The 22,018-nt window shown below is 36.8% G+C and overlaps 1 protein-coding gene across 1 annotated transcript; it reads right to left on the reverse strand.

Annotated features, from left to right (window-relative positions):
• Nucleotides 1-45: 45 nt before the first annotated feature.
• CMAS (cytidine monophosphate N-acetylneuraminic acid synthetase) lies at nt 46-21,221 on the reverse strand. Its single transcript, XM_025930810.2, has 8 exons — nt 20,866-21,221; nt 13,393-13,535; nt 13,091-13,246; nt 7,716-7,849; nt 5,911-6,005; nt 5,372-5,543; nt 4,423-4,576; nt 46-630 (listed from the first exon to the last, which is right to left on the reverse strand). The coding sequence occupies exons 1-8, from the start codon at nt 21,123-21,125 to the stop codon at nt 440-442; spliced, it is 1,305 nt and encodes a 434-aa protein (XP_025786595.1). The 5' UTR covers nt 21,126-21,221; the 3' UTR covers nt 46-439.
• Nucleotides 21,222-22,018: the final 797 nt, after the last annotated feature.

The raw sequence follows: 22,018 nt of genomic DNA on the forward strand, positions 1-22,018 counted from the left end.
TGTTTGGCAAGTCTCCTCGATAGCAACAAGACAGTTTTCATCAAGTTTGTGAAATGTAATTTTATTAATTAATAGAAGGGCATGTCTTACCAGACACACTGTCCCCAAATAAATAAAATCTCAGCATCATTAAAAGCACACAAACACACAGTTTTACAGGGTACAATACAAAGTCAATTTTGATGATATTCTTACTTGCATTTACTAAAAATCTGAGAAAGATTGTATTAATCTCTAAATAATTATCTTGCATAAGGAGAAAAGTAGAGCACAATTATTTCAGAATGTTTTGGAGTGACAATTTGCTTTAAAATATATTAAGATACATCACAGTTCAAATCACACTCTCTGTAACATTACAACATGGAATTGTACTTAATCAAAAATAAAAGTGGCTGAAGAAGGCTGTATACTTTCTTTCCTAACATTAAAGTAATTTCTATTTTTGGCATGAGTTAATAACCTTTTCCATTAGTAGGAAAATGTGCTCTGCAAACTCTCGGAGGGCACCGCGGCCACCATTACATTTGCAAATATATCCAACAGCCTTCTGGGCGGTGGAACAGGCATCAGCGGGCACGCCACTTAGGCCCACTTTCTTCAGGCACTCCTCATCAGACACTTCATTTCCTATTGAGTAAAAGAAACACCAGTTGAATATTCAAGGAGACAAAGAATACTCTTTCTGTTAATGCAAAAAAGCAACCAGTAAGTACTTCTGGTAACTTAAATAAGACCTCAAGCACTCATGTAAGAATACCATGGGTGTGGTGGAACAAATATGTTCAAGTATTTACAAGCGTAATTGAGGTCTAAGGTTTTTCCTAAGCACTTCAAAATAAACTCTTACCTGTTAAAAAAAGAATGGCCTATAATTTCTGATTGCCATGCACATTAGAATTACTAGAAATTCTATATACAAATTATGAATTAAATTTTTTATTTAAAAAAAATCCTAAACACATGCAAGAACCCCAAGTTCATGTGGAATACTTTTCGATGTTTTGGACTATTTATCGGTATTTTTCTCTTTTCTCCACTCCTTCGTTTTGAGAGAGAGAGGGCTAAGGAATTCATAGACATCATGTTTTACCCCAAAACTCTTCAGCATCTATCTCTAATACATAAGTATATATTTCTCTAACAGATAAGTATATATTTTTAAAAAGTGACACAGTATCATCAAACTAACAATATCAACAATTCCTTAGTATCATCTAGTAACTTGGTATGTGTTCAAATATCCCCAGTTGTCTCAAATTTTCTTATAGTTGATTTGTTTCAATCGGAAGCCAAACAAAGTCCACATACTGCATTTTGTTGATATGTATTTTTACATACTTTTAATCTATAATAGTTCCCTCTGATTTGTACATCACTCATTTTTTAAATTAAAAAAAAATGTTTATTTATTTTTGAGACAGAGAGATGAGCATGAGTGGGGGAGGAGCAGAAAGAGAGAGAGACACAAAATCCGAGGCAGGCTCCAGGCTCCGAGCTGTCAGCACAGAGCCCGACGCAGGGCTTGAACCCATGGACTGTCAGATCATGACCTGAGCCTAAGTCGGACACTTAACCGACTGAGCCACCCAGATACCCCTGTACATCACTCATTTGTTGAAGAATTACCATCACACTGACAAAACTACATCCTTTCTCGACCTGCCTGCTCTTCTCTCTCCCTTTCTTTTGTATTAACAGGATGAATTTCACAGGCTCCCAGTACGTTAGATTCACCATTCTGAGTATAATTATTACTACATCCAACTACACTAATAAAATGCTGGTTAAAAAAGAGTTTACTTGTTTTAAATCTGTTCCACATTTATCTACTGAAATTTTAAAAGTTATTAAATATGTTGAAATCTGAATTTTTTTCACTGAAAGATGATGAAAATTAAAGTTAGCATTTCTTTGCATAGTGTAACCCTTCAAACAAAGATGTATTTATTAAAATTTACTTACATAAGTGTTGATATTTTTAAGGAATATGTTTCTATACATTTATGTGACCCATACAAAATAGTGCTTTTAAAATAGTGATTTAAAATAGTGATTTTAAATCACTAATATTTAAAATAGTGATTTAAAAAAAATTTTTTTTCAATGTTTTATTTATTTTTTGGGGGACAGAGAGAGACAGAGCATGAACAGGGGAGGGGCAGAGAGAGAGGGAGACACAGAATAGGAAACAGGCTCCAGGCTCTGAGCCATCAGCCCAGAGCCTGACGCAGGGCTCGAACTCACGGACCGCGAGATCGTGACCTGGCTGAAGTCGGACGCTTAACCGACTGCACCACCCAGGCGCCCCTAAAATAGTGATTTTAAAATTAAAATTTGGAGTCCATTCTCTGTTTTCTTGTTTTCTAACCTCTGTTTTTTATAGTTTTTTTTTTAATGTTACATAAGTAATGCATTTTCTTGGTAGTAACATTTTTTTAAAATAAAGGCATAAAACAAATCAGTATCATCCTACTTACCAGTATTTATGGATAATCACTATATTATCACATATATAATTCCACAATTTACTCACATAAATGATAACACTGTTATTACTATCTGCAGGTACTATAATAGGCATTCTATATTATCTTCAATTTTCTTCCCAATGGCCTTATAAAGTTTGATTTGTGTTTATATTATATATTATATATTATATATTATAAATAGGAAAACCAAGGCTTAGAGAAGCTCACTTAAGGTCATGCAGATAATAAGTATATCTAGAATCTGTTATACGTTCCACTAAAATTGTTTTCTTCTTACAAAAACTGGATCATTTTCTATCAAGGATTCTGTAGTATTCTTCTCCACTGAATTGTCACATGTGCTTCAAAGGCCATTCCTGAAGTCCTCAGATAACATGCTCCCACAGCATTTCTGTGTTTCTTCTTTAGAGGCCCATATTACCCTTGTAAATATTTATTTCTTACATGGCTTATGTTATATGTATTTTAATAACTTGTCATCAGTAATATCTAAAATTAGACATTTGACTGCATGCTCTGTAAGCAGTAAGTCCCAGCAACCAATCAAGCCTGCACATGGTATATTTAATAAATGCCGAAGTGAAAATCTTGTGACATCTCATCATATCCATTTGCATTATGCACTATTCCATTTTGTGCATATTCTATTTTTTGCAGGGTATTTAAGTGGGGTTTTTTTTTCCTCCACTATTGGCACATTTGTCCAATTTCCTTCCTAGATTTGGAATTTAAGGGTTAACAGTAGATATATTTTAAATTTTTTTTTTTTCAATGTTTATTTATTTTTGGGACAGAGAGAGACAGAGCATGAACGGGGGAGGGGCAGAGAGAGAGGGAGACACAGAATCAGAAACAGGCTCCAGGCTCTGAGCCATCAGCCCAGAGCCTGACGCGGGGCTCGAACTCACAGACCGCGAGATCGTGACCTGGCTGAAGTCGGACGCTTAACCGACTGCGCCACCCAGGCGCCCCATCAGTAGATATATTTTAAAAGAGCAAAACTTATCCATGGTATTCTATATGTTAGGATAGGATAGGTATCTCATATTCCTATATGTTAGGAATCTGATAGGTACTTTGCCCAGATTATCTCATTGGTTCTTACAATAATAGATCTATGACATAGGTACTCTTGGCATTTCCAGTTTGCAGGTGAGGAAGTTAAGGCTTACTTTACCAAAACTGACTAGTCAGCAGTGTGGTCTGACTCCAAAGCATGTGCTAGTAATCATTCTACTAGGATACACTTGATATATACTATCAAACAAACCTCTAGAAAGATTGTCCCAATTAAAAAAAATTTTTTTAATGTTTATTTATTTTTGAGACAGAGAGAGACAGAGCATGAATGGGGGAGGGTCAGAGAGAGAGGGAGACACAGAATCGGAAGCAGGCTCCAGGCTCTGAACTGTCAGCACAGAGCCCGACGCGGGTCTCGAACTCACAGACCGTGAGATCATGACCTGAGCCGAGGTCGGACGCTTAACCGACTGAGCCACCCAGGCGCCCCAAGATTGTCCCAATTTAATACTTTCCTTGGTAGTGTAAGAGAGTTCCTATTTCTCTACAACTATGCCAATCTTGGGAATTTTCTTTCTTAGTTCTTTATTTCTTTAAAGTTTTTTTAAGTTTCTTTACTTTTGAGAGAAAGAGAGAGACAGAGCATGAGCAGGGAGGGGCAGAGAGAGAGGAAGACACAGAATTCGAAGCAGGCTCCAGGCTCTGAGCTGTCAGCACAGAGCCAGACACGGGGCTCAAACTCGTGAACCGCAAGATCATGACCTGAGTCAAAGTTGGACATTTAACCAACTGAGCCACCCAGGCACCCCATTATTTCTCTATTTCTAAAAAAAAAAAAACAAAAAAAAAAACAAACCCAAAAAACAAACCCCTAGCCCACTTTATTATGGCTGAATAATAAGACACCAACCAAGATACGCCACTTCTTTCCAGCACAGTCCCATTTCTTTTCTCCATTCATCCAGAACTGCTAGCTTGTCTGGTACATTGACTTCCATTTTGCAATCCAGTTTTAAGGAAGAGAGTGTCTGCTTTGAACAGGCCCTTTCTGAGATTAACCTCACCTTAAAAGAAAAAAGAAAGAGAGAAAGGAGGGCAAAATGAGAAAAAAAAGAAATCAACTATTTCATAATAAAATAACACCAGGTAAATAATACAAGTCACAAATGGGTAGTCTCCTGAAAGACCAATTAAGTAAAATCAACAGATATTTTAAAATGATGAATCTTTACAACATTGTATTTCTAATAGTCTAATAAAGACACTGTTTACAGTGGAAAGGATCTTATCTGTTGGTTAAAAAAATATAACATACATTGTCTGACACTAATTTAAGATTCTCCTATAATTCGATTTAGCCAGAGGAAAGTCTATAACTTGTCTCTTGTGCTGCTTAGGAACACATATGAAAGATTTCTAGTAAATCTTACTAGAAACTATTTTAGCTTTCATTTTTACAAATATACTAAATATTAAATTATTTTGAATTCAAATTTATCAATCATAAGAATAGGTTACATCTTAAAAATCCACAAGATATTTGCTTTTTTTTTTTAATGCTGATAACTTACTTTTTCTGAAATTTTTTTTAGTGAAAGATCCTATGGGAATTACTAGATAGCTCCTATTTAAAAATAATATGTTTATACTTACTGAATAAATAAGAAATATTATTTGTTGATTGACAAATTTCTAATTTTATTCATCTAAAAGTATGATAATTTTCTAGTCATGTGAAGGCTAAATTTCAGATATTTTAATAGATAATACTAAAAATTTAAATCTCTTATTTCCCTCATACGTTCTTTGACCCTGAATCATCATCTTAAAAAACATCACTATATTCAGGGAGCACATACCTCAATACCACTTTTCTTTAATAAACTTATCCCAATAGCATCTTTTACATCATAAGATATTATTTCTTTTTGGTCTCCTGATACATAAATGTGGCCATTGGTGAGACATCCATCAATATTGCAAACCAAAAGTTTTATCTCCTTAAGCTTCTCTTTGCCAAAATAGCCATATCTAAAAGAAACCAAAATAGACCTCTGAGTACAAGTACAATACTAATTACTCCCTCTCAACTGGCTAATACCAGTAAACGTAGTAACCATTCCCATTCATTCAAACATTACCCTTCACATGTACACTTCAGCTTCTAGTGCGAGAACTTTGAGTACAGTGGTCTAACCAGACCATGTGTTTCTCAAGTTACTGAATAAGCCAACTATAAGTATACTTTACGTGTAGGTCTTCCTCACATGAACACACTAATTGCAAAGATCCTAAAATGTCTGGAGTATCAGAAATTAATGTATAGAAGCACAACTCAACGTATCTAATAAAAATATGTCAGGGTCCAGTGCAAAGGCTATGCAAGTCTTGTTTTTACCTTAATACTCTCTGTTCTGCAATAGGCCAGTCAATATCCACATCTATGTCCACACTGTGCTCAGCTCGCATTTCGTAGTATGCCATTTTTCCACCCTAAAGATAGTATAAATGCCATGAGTACTGTTTTTAACATTCGTTCACCATATCAGAAAGTTTCTTCTAATTAGAACAATGAATTCATTTCTATGATACTGACAAAAATAAACCCAGTGAAATCAGTGACTTACAATAAATAACTGTTTTCAGGGAAAAGCTTTTTGTTTCCTATATATTCAAACTATACACTATAATATTGTTCAAATTCTATGTACACAGTGCAAGCTTCCCATTTTTCTTTAAGTAGATTTCTATTTTAAGACTGAATAAAGCAGAAATACCCATCTTCCAATATTCTGACCATGAGGAATTTTCTAGAAACCCCCTAACTGTATCCCGTTTTTCTGACAGTCTCTCCTGTCATCATCCAAAAGCAGCATAAATGTTCTCAGAACTTATGTTCCAATTTGCAACTGAGTGGCAAGACAATGGAGGAAAAAGAACTGTAGTATCTATTGTACAGAATTGTCTTAGATCCCTGAACTACAGGGAGGGTAGACAATAACTGTCTGGATCACACGTGGGCAAAGGGAGGGACAGTTTCCTAATTCTGGGATCTGGGGGCAAGAAGGGAGGCCTTTCCTATGACTGTGATAATTTGAATGTCAAAATCAATTACCGGGAAATTTCATTTTTTAGAATTCTCAGTCTCTTCATAAATCTTATGATGATGAGATACTTCATTGTTCTCTACCTTTTAGGAAAGGGTCAAAACACAGTCCCCTTAGCAAAGAGTTTGGAAAAGGTGATATCTACCTGTGTCAAACCTAATTTTCCTGAGTACTCAAACTTAACAGTCTACAGTTTGCTTAGATACTGCCAGGAGACTGTTAAAAATACTTTTACCTCAGAGCATGAGTCACATTGGAATTTTTACTACAGAGAGTAGAGAGTTTTTTAAATGCTGATTTTGAGTAACATAAGGACCTGAATCCAAATCCCAATAGTACCACTTACTACCTATTTATGCCCTGAGCCAAGTACTTCCTTTTCCAAGCAGCCAGTCCCTCCTCTGTAAAACTGGGCAGGAATGTCTACTCTATTCCAGTGCTATGGAGATTACATGAGATAACCTATATAAAGTGTTTGGTATAGTCCTTGGCACACAGTAAGTGCTGAATAAATAACTGCTATTAACTAAAAGGAACAAATGGTATATGATGTAACCATGTACACTCTAAAGATATGAGAGACGTTCCCAACCCTTTATTTTAAAATGAGAGCAATGAGACTCAGAACAGATTAAAATGTACACTCAAAGCCACACAGTTAAAGAGAGAACTATAATCTGGCTTTCCTGACACCCAGGTTGGTGCACTTCCATATCTAATATATTTTTTGTTTTGTCTCTTTTTGAAAGCAATAGATTTTTATTCAACTGTACAACCAATGTGACAGTAACCAAACCATGGATTAAAAACAGAGTTTGAATGGAATAAAATGAAAGTTGGGACACATATACAACATTTAATATTTGATTCATTTCTCAGTTGTAGCAGAATTCCTTGCATATCTACTGAATGGACCCCAAAGATTACTTTAGTGTAAACCTACAGGATAAATGCCTCAGATAAATCTTATCGGTTATTTCCTTTCCTCTGGGGATTGATACTTTTCTTTATGAACTGTGCCGTAATTCTTCCTTAGAACTGAGGAGGTATACATACAAAATGATTTAAAAGATCTTTGCAAAATGAAGGCACAAACCTGTAAATAACCCATCTCTATCAAATGTCTTTTAGCAAAATAAAATGAGCCATTTTCATATAATTCTCCATCCCAGTCTTGTCGACGAGGTCGTTTAGCTGGATTCAAATTCAGAGGCTCAGTCACTTCACGAACTAAAAGCAAAAAGCTATAGTAAGTCTACATTCCTTTGAATACTGAATATTCATTTAGTAATTAAAAAAAAAACCCTGAAAATGTAAAATATTTTTCTATCTTGATAAATAGCTAAATAGATTTTTTAAAGGAACAAAATCTCTAATAATGCTGATGATTTATCTTTGCTAATTATATTTGATAATTATTAAGCAATATGTAATAATTATAATTACTTTATACTACTTATTATCTAATCATAGAAAAATAAAGTATTTTATAAATGAACTCTGAATATTGAGGTTTTAAGGCATTTATACAAATAAAATTTTCTGGGGGGCACCCAGGTGGCTCAGTTAAGCATCTGACTCGTGGTTTTGGCTCAGGTCATGATCTCACAGTTCCTGAGTTCGAGCCCTGCATCGGGCTCTGCACTCACAGCACAGAGTCTATTTGGGATTTTCTCTCTCCCTCTCTCTCAAAAATAAATAAATAAAGATTTAAGAAAAAAAAAACTAATATAATATTCTGGGAGGACATCAAGGCAACCTTAAGGTAGCTTCAAAAGGGCTGAACTTGCCATAAAATATCCTTAATATTTGAGTGCTTTAATCTATTTCTCATTATTTGCTTCTATAGAAATACAATGTATGTGTTTATATAATGTGGTTGAGAAATTACTTTCATAGAATTATTATAGAAAACTGAAGATTTCCTCATTAAATTATTAATACTTTTATGTTGATAAAAATGTTTGTATATTACTCTTACCAGAGTTAAAAAATATACTAAACATAATAATAAATACTATTTACTTATTCTTATCCTTGGTAATGAAGGCTCAGCAATATCAACAGCAGTGATTATAACATGATGTAACAGATGGAGCCCTCAGTACTGGGAAATAGGGATCCTCTTGCTTTTTCACTGTATTTTTCCCAAAACTGTGTTTATGGATGTGTAATGATATGCATCATGATTGTGAGTTTAATGCTGGTGATTCCTCAGAATCTTTCTTTACTTTTGGCTGTCATTATCTGTGTAACGGCTTTTAGAAACTACTTCCTTAACTAAACCATCCTCTGTTCAATTCTACCCCATCTGATATAATCTATGAAAAGTATTCAGCAAATATACATTGGATAGCTAGCTACATATAGTATAGTTTTATAGGCAGCGTATAAATAGCAATGAATATGGCTCCCTCTCCTCTCTTGGAGTGTGCAGTCTGGTGGTGGAGACAGGCAATAAACAGACTAGAGAATTCAAGTGGCAGTCTGAAGAAAAGCAATGAGAGGGGCAAGTCTTTCTTAAGTGAACAAGGATCAGTGGCTGTTTTCTCCCTAGGGATGTTTGCGGACTCTGAAGAAGTGAGAAAGATCAAGCTTGGCATAAGCAGAGGAGCTCTACTGGGGTAAGGAGAACCCAGAGGTTTGTCATGGCTCTTTGGACTAGAATCATAGATTGTCTTCTGTAGGGTCCCAAACACGGAGCTGGTTCTTCCTACCCAATTACTCCCCTACAGGACTTCTGCTGAGTGTACTGCAGCACAAGAAGCTAGGGATGGGTTGCAAGGCTGGGCTTAGAGGTTTTGTGGTGCTTAGATCCTAAGGTCCTGTTAGCATGGGGTTATTACTAGCAATACATACAAGATCTATCTCCTGGCAAGATACCTGCACTAAGAGGTAAAGGGAAATTAAAGGTTGAATCCAGCACAACTCCTAACTGGATCAAAGTGACTAGCTCCATATTCCATCTGCCTGATAGAAGAAAGGGTGTGTCCTTTTGGAGGAAAATAATATATTCAGTTGACCTTTGAACAATGCCGGGGCTGGGGCACCAACCCCCCACATGATTGAAAATCCACATACAACTTTTGATTCTCCCAAAACTTAGCTCTAAGAGCTTACTGTTTACCAGAAGCTGTACCAATAACATAAAGAGTCAATTAACCCATATTCTGTTTATGTATTGTACTGTTAAAATAAGCTAGAGAAAAGAAAATGCTATTAAGAAACTCATAAGGAAGAGAAAATACATTTACAGTACTGTACTGTATTTATTGGAAAATATCTGTGTATAAGTGGACCTGTGCAATTCAAACTTGTGTTGCTCAAGGGTCAACTGTACTCTAGTCTCTATGTCAGGCATATGACAAAATTTGAGTCATGATGAAGAGGCACAAATACATTAGCCATAATTAGAGAAAAACAGTTGTAGAAACACAACTATAAATGACTCAGATGTTGGAACCTGCAATTGAGAATTTTCAAATAAATATCATAAATATGTTAACGGTATTAGAGGAAAAGATTGAAAAACAAAAAAAGATGGAGAATTTCAACTGAGAATGTAATCTCTAAAAAATAACTCCAATGTACATTCTATAAACATATATCTGAAATAATTCACTGGACAGGATTTACAGTGTACTACATAAGTCAGAAGAAATGATCAATGAACTCAAATATGTCAACATAAATTACTTAACATGAAGCACAGAGAGAAAATCAACAAACGATACAGAACAGACTGTGAGAGACAGGCTTAAAATTGTTTAAAATACACTTAAATCTGGGTCCCAGAAAGAAAGGAGAGAGAAAATGTGGCAGAGGACATATTTGGAGAGATAACGGCGCAGAATTTTTGCAAACTGATGACAGATATCAACCTATAAACATTAGAAGGTTAAAGAATTCTAAACAGGATAAACACACATACACACACACACACACACACACACACACACACACACACACCCACAGCAATACAAATTGGGAGTCAACTCTGAAAAATTAAGATACAGAGAAAATCTTAAAAGCAGGGGAAAGGGAAAAAAGGGAAAAAAGACATTATGTTTAGAGAAACAATGATCAGAAAAACAGCTGATATCTTAAAAGAAACAATGGATGGTAGGAAATAATGAAATGAAACGTTAAAGATGCATCTTCAAAAGGATAACATCTTACAAGTGCAATCTTAAAATGCTGAAGGGAAAAAGGTAAATCAAAATTTTATATTCAATGAAAGTACCCTTTTAACATAAGGATGAATTATAGACATCTTTCAACAAACAAAAGCTGAAAGAAGTTGTTACTAACAGGTACACACTGTAAGATAGAAGCAGAGATAAGTAGAAAGAAATGAAGAATAACAGAGAAAGATAAATATGCAGGTGGAGATAAATGATAATTTTAAAATAATTTTTAAAATACCATTAATTGCTTAAAATAAATACAACCACAATGTATTGTGCAGTTATAATATATAGAGAATTATATGTAACAATAATAGTACAAAACAGCAGGGGCTAAATGGAAATTTACTTTTGTAAGGTTTTTAATTATTTGTGAAAATACAAATTCAGGCAGGCTATAACAAACTGAGGGTACAAAGTGTAATCTCTAGAAGAGTGATGTTGAATAGAAATATAGTGTGAGCCGCATATATAATTTTAAATTTTCTAATGGCTACAGTTTAAAAAGAGTAAAAAGAAGCAAGTGAAATTAACTGTAATAGTATATTTAATTTAGCCCTATGTATCTAAAATGTTTTTTAACATGTAATTAATATAAGAATTATTAATGAGATGTTGCATATGCTTCTTTCATACTAATCCTAGAAATCTAGTATGTATTTTACACTTAATGCATATCTCAAATTGGACTAACCACACTCAAGTGCTGACAGTACGAGAGGCTACTATATTAGATGGTAAGGTTCTAGCATGATAACAACAAAAAAGATTACAAAAAGTTATACAATATGAAATAGAAGGATTTTTCAAATATTGATTAATCCAGGAGCATATTTAGTAGTAGTGATTTAATAAACAAGGAACATAAGAACAGAATCATAAGAAATACCATTCTAGGTTAGAATCCTTGTTCTTAATAGCATTCTGTTTTACAGTGGTTCTAGGAAAATATATGACAAAGACAAAGCTCTTATCCCTAACATTCACGTCTCAGTGTTAAAAGATATTTATTCAAACATTTCTAATTTTCTTAAAAATACTTATGGATATATTTTATATGGCTTTGTCATCTATTTAATGTATATATTTCTTGAACTTCTTTAATCATATAGCATATGAATCTCAATATTCAGTTTAACATTGGGCTTCCTTGATTTGCTTCAAAAACTTGTTTTAAAGCTTTAATAGATTCTTCCTAGAAATTATTTCCTCAGAAATAAGAACTTCTGGGCCACCTGGGTGGCTCAGTCAGTTAAGCATCCGACTCTTGATTTTGGTTCAGGTCATGATCTCACATTTTGTGAGATCGAGCCCTGCATTGGGCTTTGTGCTGATGGTGTGGAACCTGCTTGGGATTCTCTCTCTACCCCTCCCCAACCTCAAAATAAATAAAGAAAAACATTTTTTAAAAAAAGAAGTAAGAATTTATGAGATTTGGTAAATAAGTTCAAAGTTTTATACATATAACTTAACATAGAACCTGGCACAGAGAAGATACTCAATAAACATATACTGAATGAAGTCAATCAGTAAGTATATTTACTGGTACATTTTATTGGTTTGGATAACATTCATATGTTGAGATAGAAGAGTCTTATTTTCAGTCCTTCTTTATCCTCTTGATTGCTGTTTTTGCACTGTCTCCAGTTTCACTGCATCTTCCTTACTATCTCCTTTAAGTTACACATGTTAGAGACAATTAGGCCAGCTTTCCTATATTCAACAAATGTCAGGGCACCTAACAGAAATCACACTGCCTTTCCTTATGCATGTTCCAACACTTCCCTATTTGTCGTTCATCCTATTCTTTATTGCATATTTTACTAGTTTATCTAGCTAGAAATCTGGCTCCAGCTAAATACTATGTATGGAACTCTTCTTATACAGGAGTTACATATTTTGAGAAGTAATTCTACAATTCATTCTTAAGGTCCTCCAGAACTTTTTGGTTGATTTCTATTCCCATGATTCTAATATAATTTAGGAATTTACCAAACAAGTCTAGGACAAAGAATTATTTCACATCTAGAAAAAAATGACATGCCTGCCTGCCTCAAAAGGCAAATAGTGTTAAAACGTCCATTTATAAAAAGTTAAAGCAAAGAATTTGGTCTGTCTTGTTTCAATAATCACAAGACTTAGAACTGATTATAAATGTCATTGCCTATTACAGTTAAGAATCACGTGGTCTCTTTTACTGCTCCCCTCCTGCCTAAGGATTATTTACCTATGAAAAAGCTGATTCTCCATAAAAGCTAAAATAAAGACTGATATGACAGATTACCTCCTTTCTGAATTTCACTCCATCGAAACTGATGGCGTCGCACAACAGAGAAAACAGAATCGTATCCTTCTTCTCGAATCATTTCTGCAACTTTTTGAAGGTCAGTGGGATGTAAACACGGAGAAGTTGCTTGAATATTTCCCACAATGTCAACCTCTTAAAAAGACAAAACAAATGAAAAGAACATCAAAGTTCTTTGCGAGAAATAAAAGATCTTAAATTCAAATGTGAAAACAAGTCTTATGAAACAATTAGCAAGTTAGAAATTACATAACATCTTGAATAAACTATCAAATTCATACCATTATGATAATTAAGAAATTCTATGATGGCATCTAGTGAGGTAGAACTGTCTTTTGAAACTTCAGAACTTCTTCGATGAACTTGGGCACCAAATTGTTTGGCCACATTCTCAATTTCATCATGGTCTGTTGAAACCCACACACTGTATGGATATTAAAAAATAAATATAAAAAGCCAAATCATTAAAAGAAACTACTAAAGATAAAAAGGAGCTCTGCAACCCCAAAATACAGCTTATGTAATATGAGAGTAGTTTTTATGCCATCAAAAAATAATTGCAGAGCTGAAGTATTATAAAATTTAAAGAATTATAAAGTATTTTGTATATAAACTTTAAATGTCTGAATAAAAATGCAGTATCTAGTTTTAACATAGAGAAGGTGAAGGTAGGATGAGAAGATGGTAAAGACAGTAAAAAGAGAACAGTAAAAGCAAGATTTATGTCACTAATGGAAATATTTGTTTACATATAGAAATATTTATATTTGTATTATGCATATCATTTAAATAAATGTTATTTATATAGCCCTAGATTTAGTTTTATAAAATTGGAAAAAAGTGATATTTGGTATTTTTAAGGCTACTGGTATATTAAGTAAAACAGTAGTGGTAAAGTTCAAATCTAAAGGAAATAAAGAAGATCCTTCTTCTTATTCCTCATTCAAATCCAAATTACTTGGTGAAGGATTTTAATATACTTGCTAAGAAAAAAATGGATTTGGCTTTGCCAAACATTGAAGCTGAAAAAATTTCAAGCTTAGAAGCAACTAAAGGCCCAAGTCTAGGCTCAAAATAATCAGGCAATCCAACTCTCTTGTTTTGCCAACTAACAATGGGTATACTGTAAAAATAGGAATACACAATCAACTGAGTTATACCCATTGACAACAATTACAGACATGGGAACATGACTCGATGGACTCTGGGAAGTTTAACTTAACTGCTCCTTTAACCACTTCTTACACAGTTCCCCATTTAAACTTTGTAAGATGATGACTAGGGGTAAAATGCTACTTTGGGGAAATGTGCTAGTCTCTATTGAAGTTAAGTATCCTGGACCTTTACAAATTTCCTTTGCTAGAAACAAAAGATGTGAATATTAATCTAGCCACAATGTTTTTAATAGTGATCTTATACAAAGATAGTTTAATGGGGCGCCTGGGTGGCTCAGTCAGTTGTGTGACTCAGGCTCAGGTCACAATCTCATGGTTCATGAGTTCGGGCTCTCTGTTGTCAGCACAGAGCTTGCTTCGGATCTGCTGCTCCCCACCCTCTCTCTGCCCCTCCCTGCTCATTCTCTCACACAAAATTAAATAAACATTAAAACAAAACAAATATAGTTTAACGACTTACAGTCTTTGGCATACGCATTTATTTTTCTTTTATCACCTTCACTCAACATCTACTGGGGGTAAGAAGAACTGCATGTTTCAAATGTCTGTCCTCAATTGTCAAGAGTGAAAAGAAAGTGAGAAACTAAAGAAAAATTTCTAACATCTCCAGATTTCACTTATTAATATCAGTTATTCCCTTTAGCCTAGTAAACAAGATGAGCCACTGGCTAGGGGTCAGGTGTCTCACATTTACTGATGTCACTCTGTGCATCTCCCAAATGCATATTCAAATCTGAAATATTTGAAGGCAGATTTTTACTGGAGAAATGTCACAGTCAAAAGTATATAACAAAGTACCAATGAAAACCTAGTTTTAAATTAGAGAAGGTGATGGTAAAATAAGATGGTAAATACAGTAAGAAGTGAACAAGACAAGCAAAAGAAATCTAATTTATGTCACTAATTGAAATAGATCACTAAAGTTGTTTACTTTATTATTCTGATTTTCTGTAATGAAAATTCAACACCACAGACTCCAATGATATTTTTGAAATGCTTAAAAGATAAATTAAAAATGGTAGAGGTTTTGGAAGAGGTTTGCTTGTTTTTCTTTTCTTCCTTTTATCATTCATTCATTTCTTCATTCATTAAATGCTTACTGAGTGTCTACTATGTTTCAGGTCCTATTTTGGACACAGGAGATAACAGTCCATTTTCTTAAGAAACTTTCAGTTCTCAACCTATCGGTAGAGACAGCAGCCAACACAGTACTCAAATTCCCTTTAAACCATCAGGGAAAGAGAAGAAAGCAATGACCAACCTCTCTACAATGCTTTATTCTTACAAAGTGTTTTTATAGTGCCTGCTACATAACATGCTCAATCTATGTTTGTTAATAAATTAAACAAGAAATGGTCAACAGCATGGGATCTGAAGGAATGGGTTCAAATCCTGACTCCACCATGTTAGCTGTATGACCTTAGGTAAAACCCATAATCTCCCTCAGCCTCGATTTTCACTAAAATGCAGGTGATATAAAAAAAAAAATACAGGTGTAATAATAGTAATTACCTCATATGGTTGTTATGACAATTAATACAAACCACAACACACAATAAATATTTCATAAATGTTAGTTATTTGGTATAATAAAATAGGAATGGTAATAAAGGAACATCTACATGGTCTCATTTTTTTTCATGTTTATTTATTTTGAGAGAGAGCATGAGTGGGGGAGGGGCAGAGAGAGAGAGGGAGAGAGAGAATCCAAGCAGGCTCAACGCTGTCAGTGTGGAGTGTGGACGCTTAACCGACTGAGCCACCCAGGCGCCCCTACATAGTCTCATTTAATCCTCACACTGGCTCTGTTGGAAAGGGAAACTGAAGTTCTGCCTTTACAACTTCAAAGGTCCAAATGTCTAATCTGTATGTATGAAAATAGCATCCCATATGTAGACTTAAAATACAATGATCATCATTTATTAAAGGGACTACGTAAGCAGATAATTTTCTTTTGGTTTAAGGGAATCAGAAGAGGGAGAGCAAAAAAGAAAGAATGAGCAAGTGAATAAAGAGGCCTAATAAAATTTAAAACCAGAACAGAGTAAATGTCAAAGCCTAATGCTAATGGCTTTAGCCTCAAATGAAATCATACAACATCTAACAGGATGAACAGGAATATCAACCCTGAAGCCTACGTACATTATTTCAAATCATAAACTGCCATTTCATGGACACTACAGCACAGGCCTGTCATTAATCATAAATCCACACCCTAGAAATGAAACTTCATGTTTGTTTTTTTCCCAAGTATTTTAGGCAACATTTACAAAATCTATTTATTCTGAGGTTTACTAACACAGCACTGGACCACTGTTGAAAATCAGGCTCTTATAAACTCATCTCAAACAATAACTTTTTACTAACTGAAAAATTATCTCAGCATTTTCCTCAACTGCTAATTATCCAAATTTGTATGCAAAGTTAGTAACTTGGAAAGTATCGTTAACTTTGACTCTGCGCAGGCCAGAAAAATCTACCTCAATTACTACATCATGGTTTTGAACAAAATAATCTCCAAAGCATCTTCCAGCCCTGAAAAACACAATCAGGCAGCTATAATTTTCTTCAATTCCTTCCTAGGGTAAATATTTGTCAAAGAAAGTAGAGGTCAGGGGCAGCAAGGTTGCTCCAAACTTGGGACTGTAGCTTTAGAATAAATCAATTAAATCCAAATTAACACATTTTAATTGAGGTTCTAATACATTAAGCATACCAAGACAAATGAGTGCCTGCTCACAAGAAACTCTTCAACCTGTTAAAGAAAGGGTCAGCCCAGGCCAAATCTGGCTCACAGCCTGCCTACTTCTGTTAATAAACTTTCAATGGAATACAGCTATGTTCATTCACTTATGTAATTTATGGCTATTTCCACAACACACAATAGCAGAACTGAGCAACAGAGACCATTCAACCTGCAAAGCCTAAATTTACCATGTGGCCCTTTACAGGAAAAGTTGGGTGGACCCCTGAAATAGAATAAAGCCACAATTCCATTAATTCTTCAAGGTCAAAGCATGCTAGTATTAGGAAGAATTCTGAAGATAATTACAACTTTCTCATTTTACAAGTAAGGTAACTGTGTCTCGTGGAAGAGATGAAGATTGTAAAAACCCTCCATACAAGGGGAAAACGTCAAGGATGGATCACACACTATATAGAGACACTATTCTAAGGGCTGTGTATACCACTACCTCATTTAATTCCCTCAGCAAGCCTATGAGACAGATAATTAAGTCCATTTTGCAAATGAGGAAACTGAGGCACAGATGTTAAGTGATTTACCCAAAGTTCCAGTTAACATGTGGTGAAGCTAGGAATTCAAATCTAGGGTCTACGGCTGTACTTTGCTGCAATAGTGCACACACTAAAGAAGGTATGAACAATGCTGCTATGTGCAGAAAACAAAGGCACAGTTACTTTTCATTGAGGGGATCAGCAAAAGCTTCAGTAAGGAAGTAGTGCTATTCGATTTTATTACCTTTTTAAACTTTCCAGATCCCTAGAAATGATGCCACATAGCAGACAGCTATGTGAACTAAACAGTAAAATCACATTATTATATAGTATTGTAAGTTTGAGAAGGCAGGAGTCAGATTATGCTCATTTTGCTGGTTAAGGAAAATACTGGTTTTATGTCTTCAAATTCTATTACTAGTACAGTAGCAGATACCATAGGTGGCTGGAAGTATAAAATACCATTCCTATTGTCAAGATGATTATACTCTAGTCTAGATGTATTACATAAAACTGGTACAGAAAAAGTTCTCAGGAATCATTTATTCTTTCATGGAGTTTTGTACAAATGCATTTTAATAAATGGAAACAGGAAAATCGCTGCTTAATATATACATATATTTCCAATAATTTCGTAGCAAAATCCCCTATGTCTGCTATAATGGCTATCTGTTGGGTTTTGACTCCCACCATCTATTGCCCTTTGGTGATCATATTCCAATTTCTCTCTTGATGAAACTGTCACATGGTGCTTTAGGGGGCGCTCCATCACCGGCTCCAAGAGTGGAAGGGGCCACTAAACTGTACCAATACAAGCGTTGTTTTAGCCAAAGTGACTGGCTCAAGGATGACCCAAAGAGACTTTAAAGCTGCAAAGAGGGCAGCTCTTGTCGGCTGGACTGAAACCTGGAAGGATAGGAACAGTAAAATAAGGGGATAGACAAAGCTGGACACTAATGCAGATAAGGTCAGGTTTAATTTGTTAACGATGGCATAAACTAACTCAAATTCCTCCCAAACAAAGGCTGGAGACTTCTTAAAGGCGGGTGTGTTAAGGCAAAGGTATCGTGTCGGGGCTAAAGGAGGTCAGTCCTTGTGACTAGACCATCTGGATTTGTCAACTGGTGCTTATCCAGATCGGAAGCACACTTCTAACTTTAGGATGGGCAGCAAGGTGCAAATTGAAGCAAGGTGCCCATCAAATTTAGGCCCTTAATTTTCCCACAGGGACTGGGAGGGAGTGAGAGTTACCTACTGGGATGTTTGCATTTCAAAGAGATAGCTCTCAGGTCCTTGAGGAAACAGTTTTGGATGGTAGATTTACATTCTGAAGCATGGTGAAGAGGGCTGTAACTGAAAACTTTCTAAAGTAATTGTTCTGAGAGGGGGTTCAGAGGCTCCCTGCCTGTCACCAGGTTGTCCCTGGAACAAACAGTAAATTCTCCTGGCAGCACTGAGTTTTCTCAGCCATCTTAAGGGGGATGGGGGGCTGGGATCATCCTAGGAACATGGCCTTAAGCTGCTAGAAACCATACTAGAGTTCGAACAAGTTCTTCCGCGCCAAGTTGTTTTTCGGTACTCAGCATAGCCACCTGACACCATAAAGGGAGAGCCTATCCAGAAGAACCAAGAAATAGAAGATTCTGGTGATGGAGGGCACTGGCACCATTCCCTTACCTTGCTTGATTTGTCTTGAAACTATTTAGCGACACCCAATATGGTATATATTGTTTGTATACCGCCTGTTTCTCATTATAATGCAAGCTGCTTGAGACTAGGGACTGAACCCACTGCTGCTAGTGTTACAACCTCTGGTTAAGGACACAGAACAGTGCCTGTCACTGTAGGTAGTCAATAAATATTTGCTGAATGAATAAATCGTTCTTTGCCTTTGAATCTCACTGTACCTGAAACAAGCCTTACCTTTTGTTAAGCCAGGTTGAAAGGAGTTTCCTGACATGCTACCTAACAGTTGTAAATGAGTTTTGTTCTTAATCTACTGTGAATGTAAGTTTTGATCTCTACTTCATTGCACAGAAATGGCGTATCACTGTTGTCTGGATGCACCCTCTCTCGGTCCTCTTTTTTCCCCCAGTGTGCACTCTTTGTAGGGATGAAAAAATGTCCAAAGCCTGTGAGCTCCCCAATGACAAGAACCATGTCACTTCATCTTGGTGTTTCCTTAGGTGTCTATGGCAGAAATTAGGGCTCAGTAAATGTTTCCTGAATTGAACCAAATCCCCAAGTCCTTCCCTATCTCTGCTTTGCACACTTCCTACTACACTACTACATTAGTGTTATCATCTGGGTGCCTGCCCCTATTTACCTTGCTCCACCCAGGGCTTCGTTTGGATTAAAACATTTAAAAAATTCGTAAATTCTTACTTTGGGAGTATCTTTTTTTAAACAAGGCTAGTTTAATGAAAATCATTTACCCACATATTAATGTGGGCAATTAATTTGCTCCAAAAACAATCATCTCTTTAAAGACCAAAACCCCAGGCATCAAGAAGTTAAAATAATTTACTTTCCACGGTAACAAACTGAAGCACAATTAGCGTGAAGTTACTATGTGTAAACTCATTCCTGACACTGAATTCTATCTTCTTTTATGAATGACATCAGCTTGTAACTCCTGACCAAAATGGCATATGGTAATGGCTCTGAATGATGAACAATTAAAACTGTCTTTAGGGCAGAGAGGTTCCAAAGATATGATAAAAACCATTTAGAAGCATATCATAAAACAGCCTGCTGTACGTTTTCTCACTATCTCTTACCTATGTACAAATGTAGGTAGCTTTTTAGATTGTGCTGACTCACAGGCACATAGCTTGGAGTATTTTTCAAAGGTCAGAAAGAGATCTCCAAGCTGAGCTTGAAACTCGAAAGCCTTGACACCTCACTCCATTCATGAACCCGATGCCTCCCTAATCGATCGGCACCAAGCGGTTATCAGAGGCTGAGCACCAGGGGAACCCCAATGGCCTCTGTCTACAAGAGTTCACATATTACCGCAGACGTTTCATAGGGGTGGCCTCCTTTACCCTGTGAGTCAACCAGGGCGGCGGACACGGTTGAAAAGGGGAAATCTCCCCTTTTACGCAAGGCATTCTCAAGGGCAGGGACAGGAACTGTCCCAGGTCAAGACTATTAGCAGCTACGGAACAAGGAAGAAGCTGGAGCACTTCCTCCCTGGACTCTCAACCGGGGCCCAGACAGCCCGGATCTTGCACACCCCTTCTAATAACAATTGCCCTGGGAGCCCCAGCTCTGCCAGCGGCCCGGCTCCCCGTCCCGACCCCCGCCCAGGCCGCGCCGCCCACTCTCGCACATGCGCACCTCTGAAAGACCCCCGAGTCCAGGGCCGCACGCAGGACCCAGCCAATAAGCGGGACCCCCGCCAGGTGCTTAATGTTCTTCAGGGGGATGCCCTTGCTGCCGCCCCGGGCCAGAATTAGGGCCGCCAGGTGCGGGGGCTTCTCCACACCTCGACCCTGGCCTCCGCGGGAGTTGCGCTGCAGTTTCGGCGGCCGGCCCCGGGAGGGCCGCCCCCGCGGGTTGGAGACGGAGGTGGCGGCCCCCTTCTCCACCGAGTCCATCTTCCTCCCACGCCTTCTCCCCAGCTTCTCCACATCCGGGAGCTCTTCTCTCGCTACCTCAGCTCGGCGCCGCCAGATCTCCCCGCCCGACAACTCGCGGGGGTGGCTGTTCCTGGCCCCGCCTCCGCCAGGGGCCGCCCCTCGCGAGGCATGCCGGGAATTGTGGTCCGGGGCCACCTCGCCTGGATCCACAGGCCAAGGAGGCTCGGGCAGGGCGGCCCCAAACACACGCCAGGCGGTGAGAGTTGAGAGATAACTGCAAAGAAGTTCAGCTTCTAGAGGGAGGGGGTTGATACTATACGGAGGTGTCTAGAATAGGCAACATAGATTATAGATTTATTGCTAAAGAACTTCCCCACTTAAGAATTGTAATGGGTTTCCCACTGCGCATTAAGATGCACCCTGACACAAATCAATCTTGTATTTTAAAATTACGTTTTAAACATATATCTTTCTATGTTCCTGACTCTTTATTTCCAAGAGATCACCTCATCCGAATGTCCCACAGGCACCTTAAATTCAACGTGTAAAACCTCAACTCTCCGTATGGGCTCAAACTGCTCCTACCTCTGCATTTTCTATCATCATCGCTAAACATCTAGTATCAAAAGCTTGGAAATCAACCTTGACTATTCCCTTGCAATGTAGTAACAACCTATTCTTGGTGTTTTTGGTTGTTGTTATTTTTTGTTTTGTCTGCTAAACATCTTTTCCTTTTACACATTGTTACTTGCATTAGCTGGTGGGGCTTTCACTCACATCCTCTGCATTGCAGCCGTGAGTGTGTGACGAGCTAGTCCATATAGTATCTCATCTGCCTGACTTAGCTGTGGTCTAGGGAGGGGCATGTGACCAAGCAGAGCCCATTGGAATCCTTCCCAGAGACTCTGGAG

Source organism: Puma concolor, chromosome B4, assembly GCF_028749965.1.
Source record: "Puma concolor isolate L17-30 chromosome B4, mPumCon1.1.hap2, whole genome shotgun sequence".
Taxonomy (NCBI): domain Eukaryota; kingdom Metazoa; phylum Chordata; class Mammalia; order Carnivora; family Felidae; genus Puma; species Puma concolor.

Excerpts from the sequence above, each read along its gene's own strand:
- CMAS (XM_025930810.2), bottom strand. The coding sequence starts at position 21,125 with ATGGACTCGGTGGAGAAGGGGGCCGCCACCTCCGTCTCCAACCCGCGG. Across the intron at positions 13,247-13,392 it reads ATTTCTTAATTATCATAATG|AGGTTGACATTGTGGGAAAT; the intron begins GTATGAATTTGA and ends TGTCTTTTTAAG. Across the intron at positions 5,544-5,910 it reads GCAGAACAGAGAGTATTAAG|ATATGGCTATTTTGGCAAAG; the intron begins GTAAAAACAAGA and ends GGTTTCTTTTAG.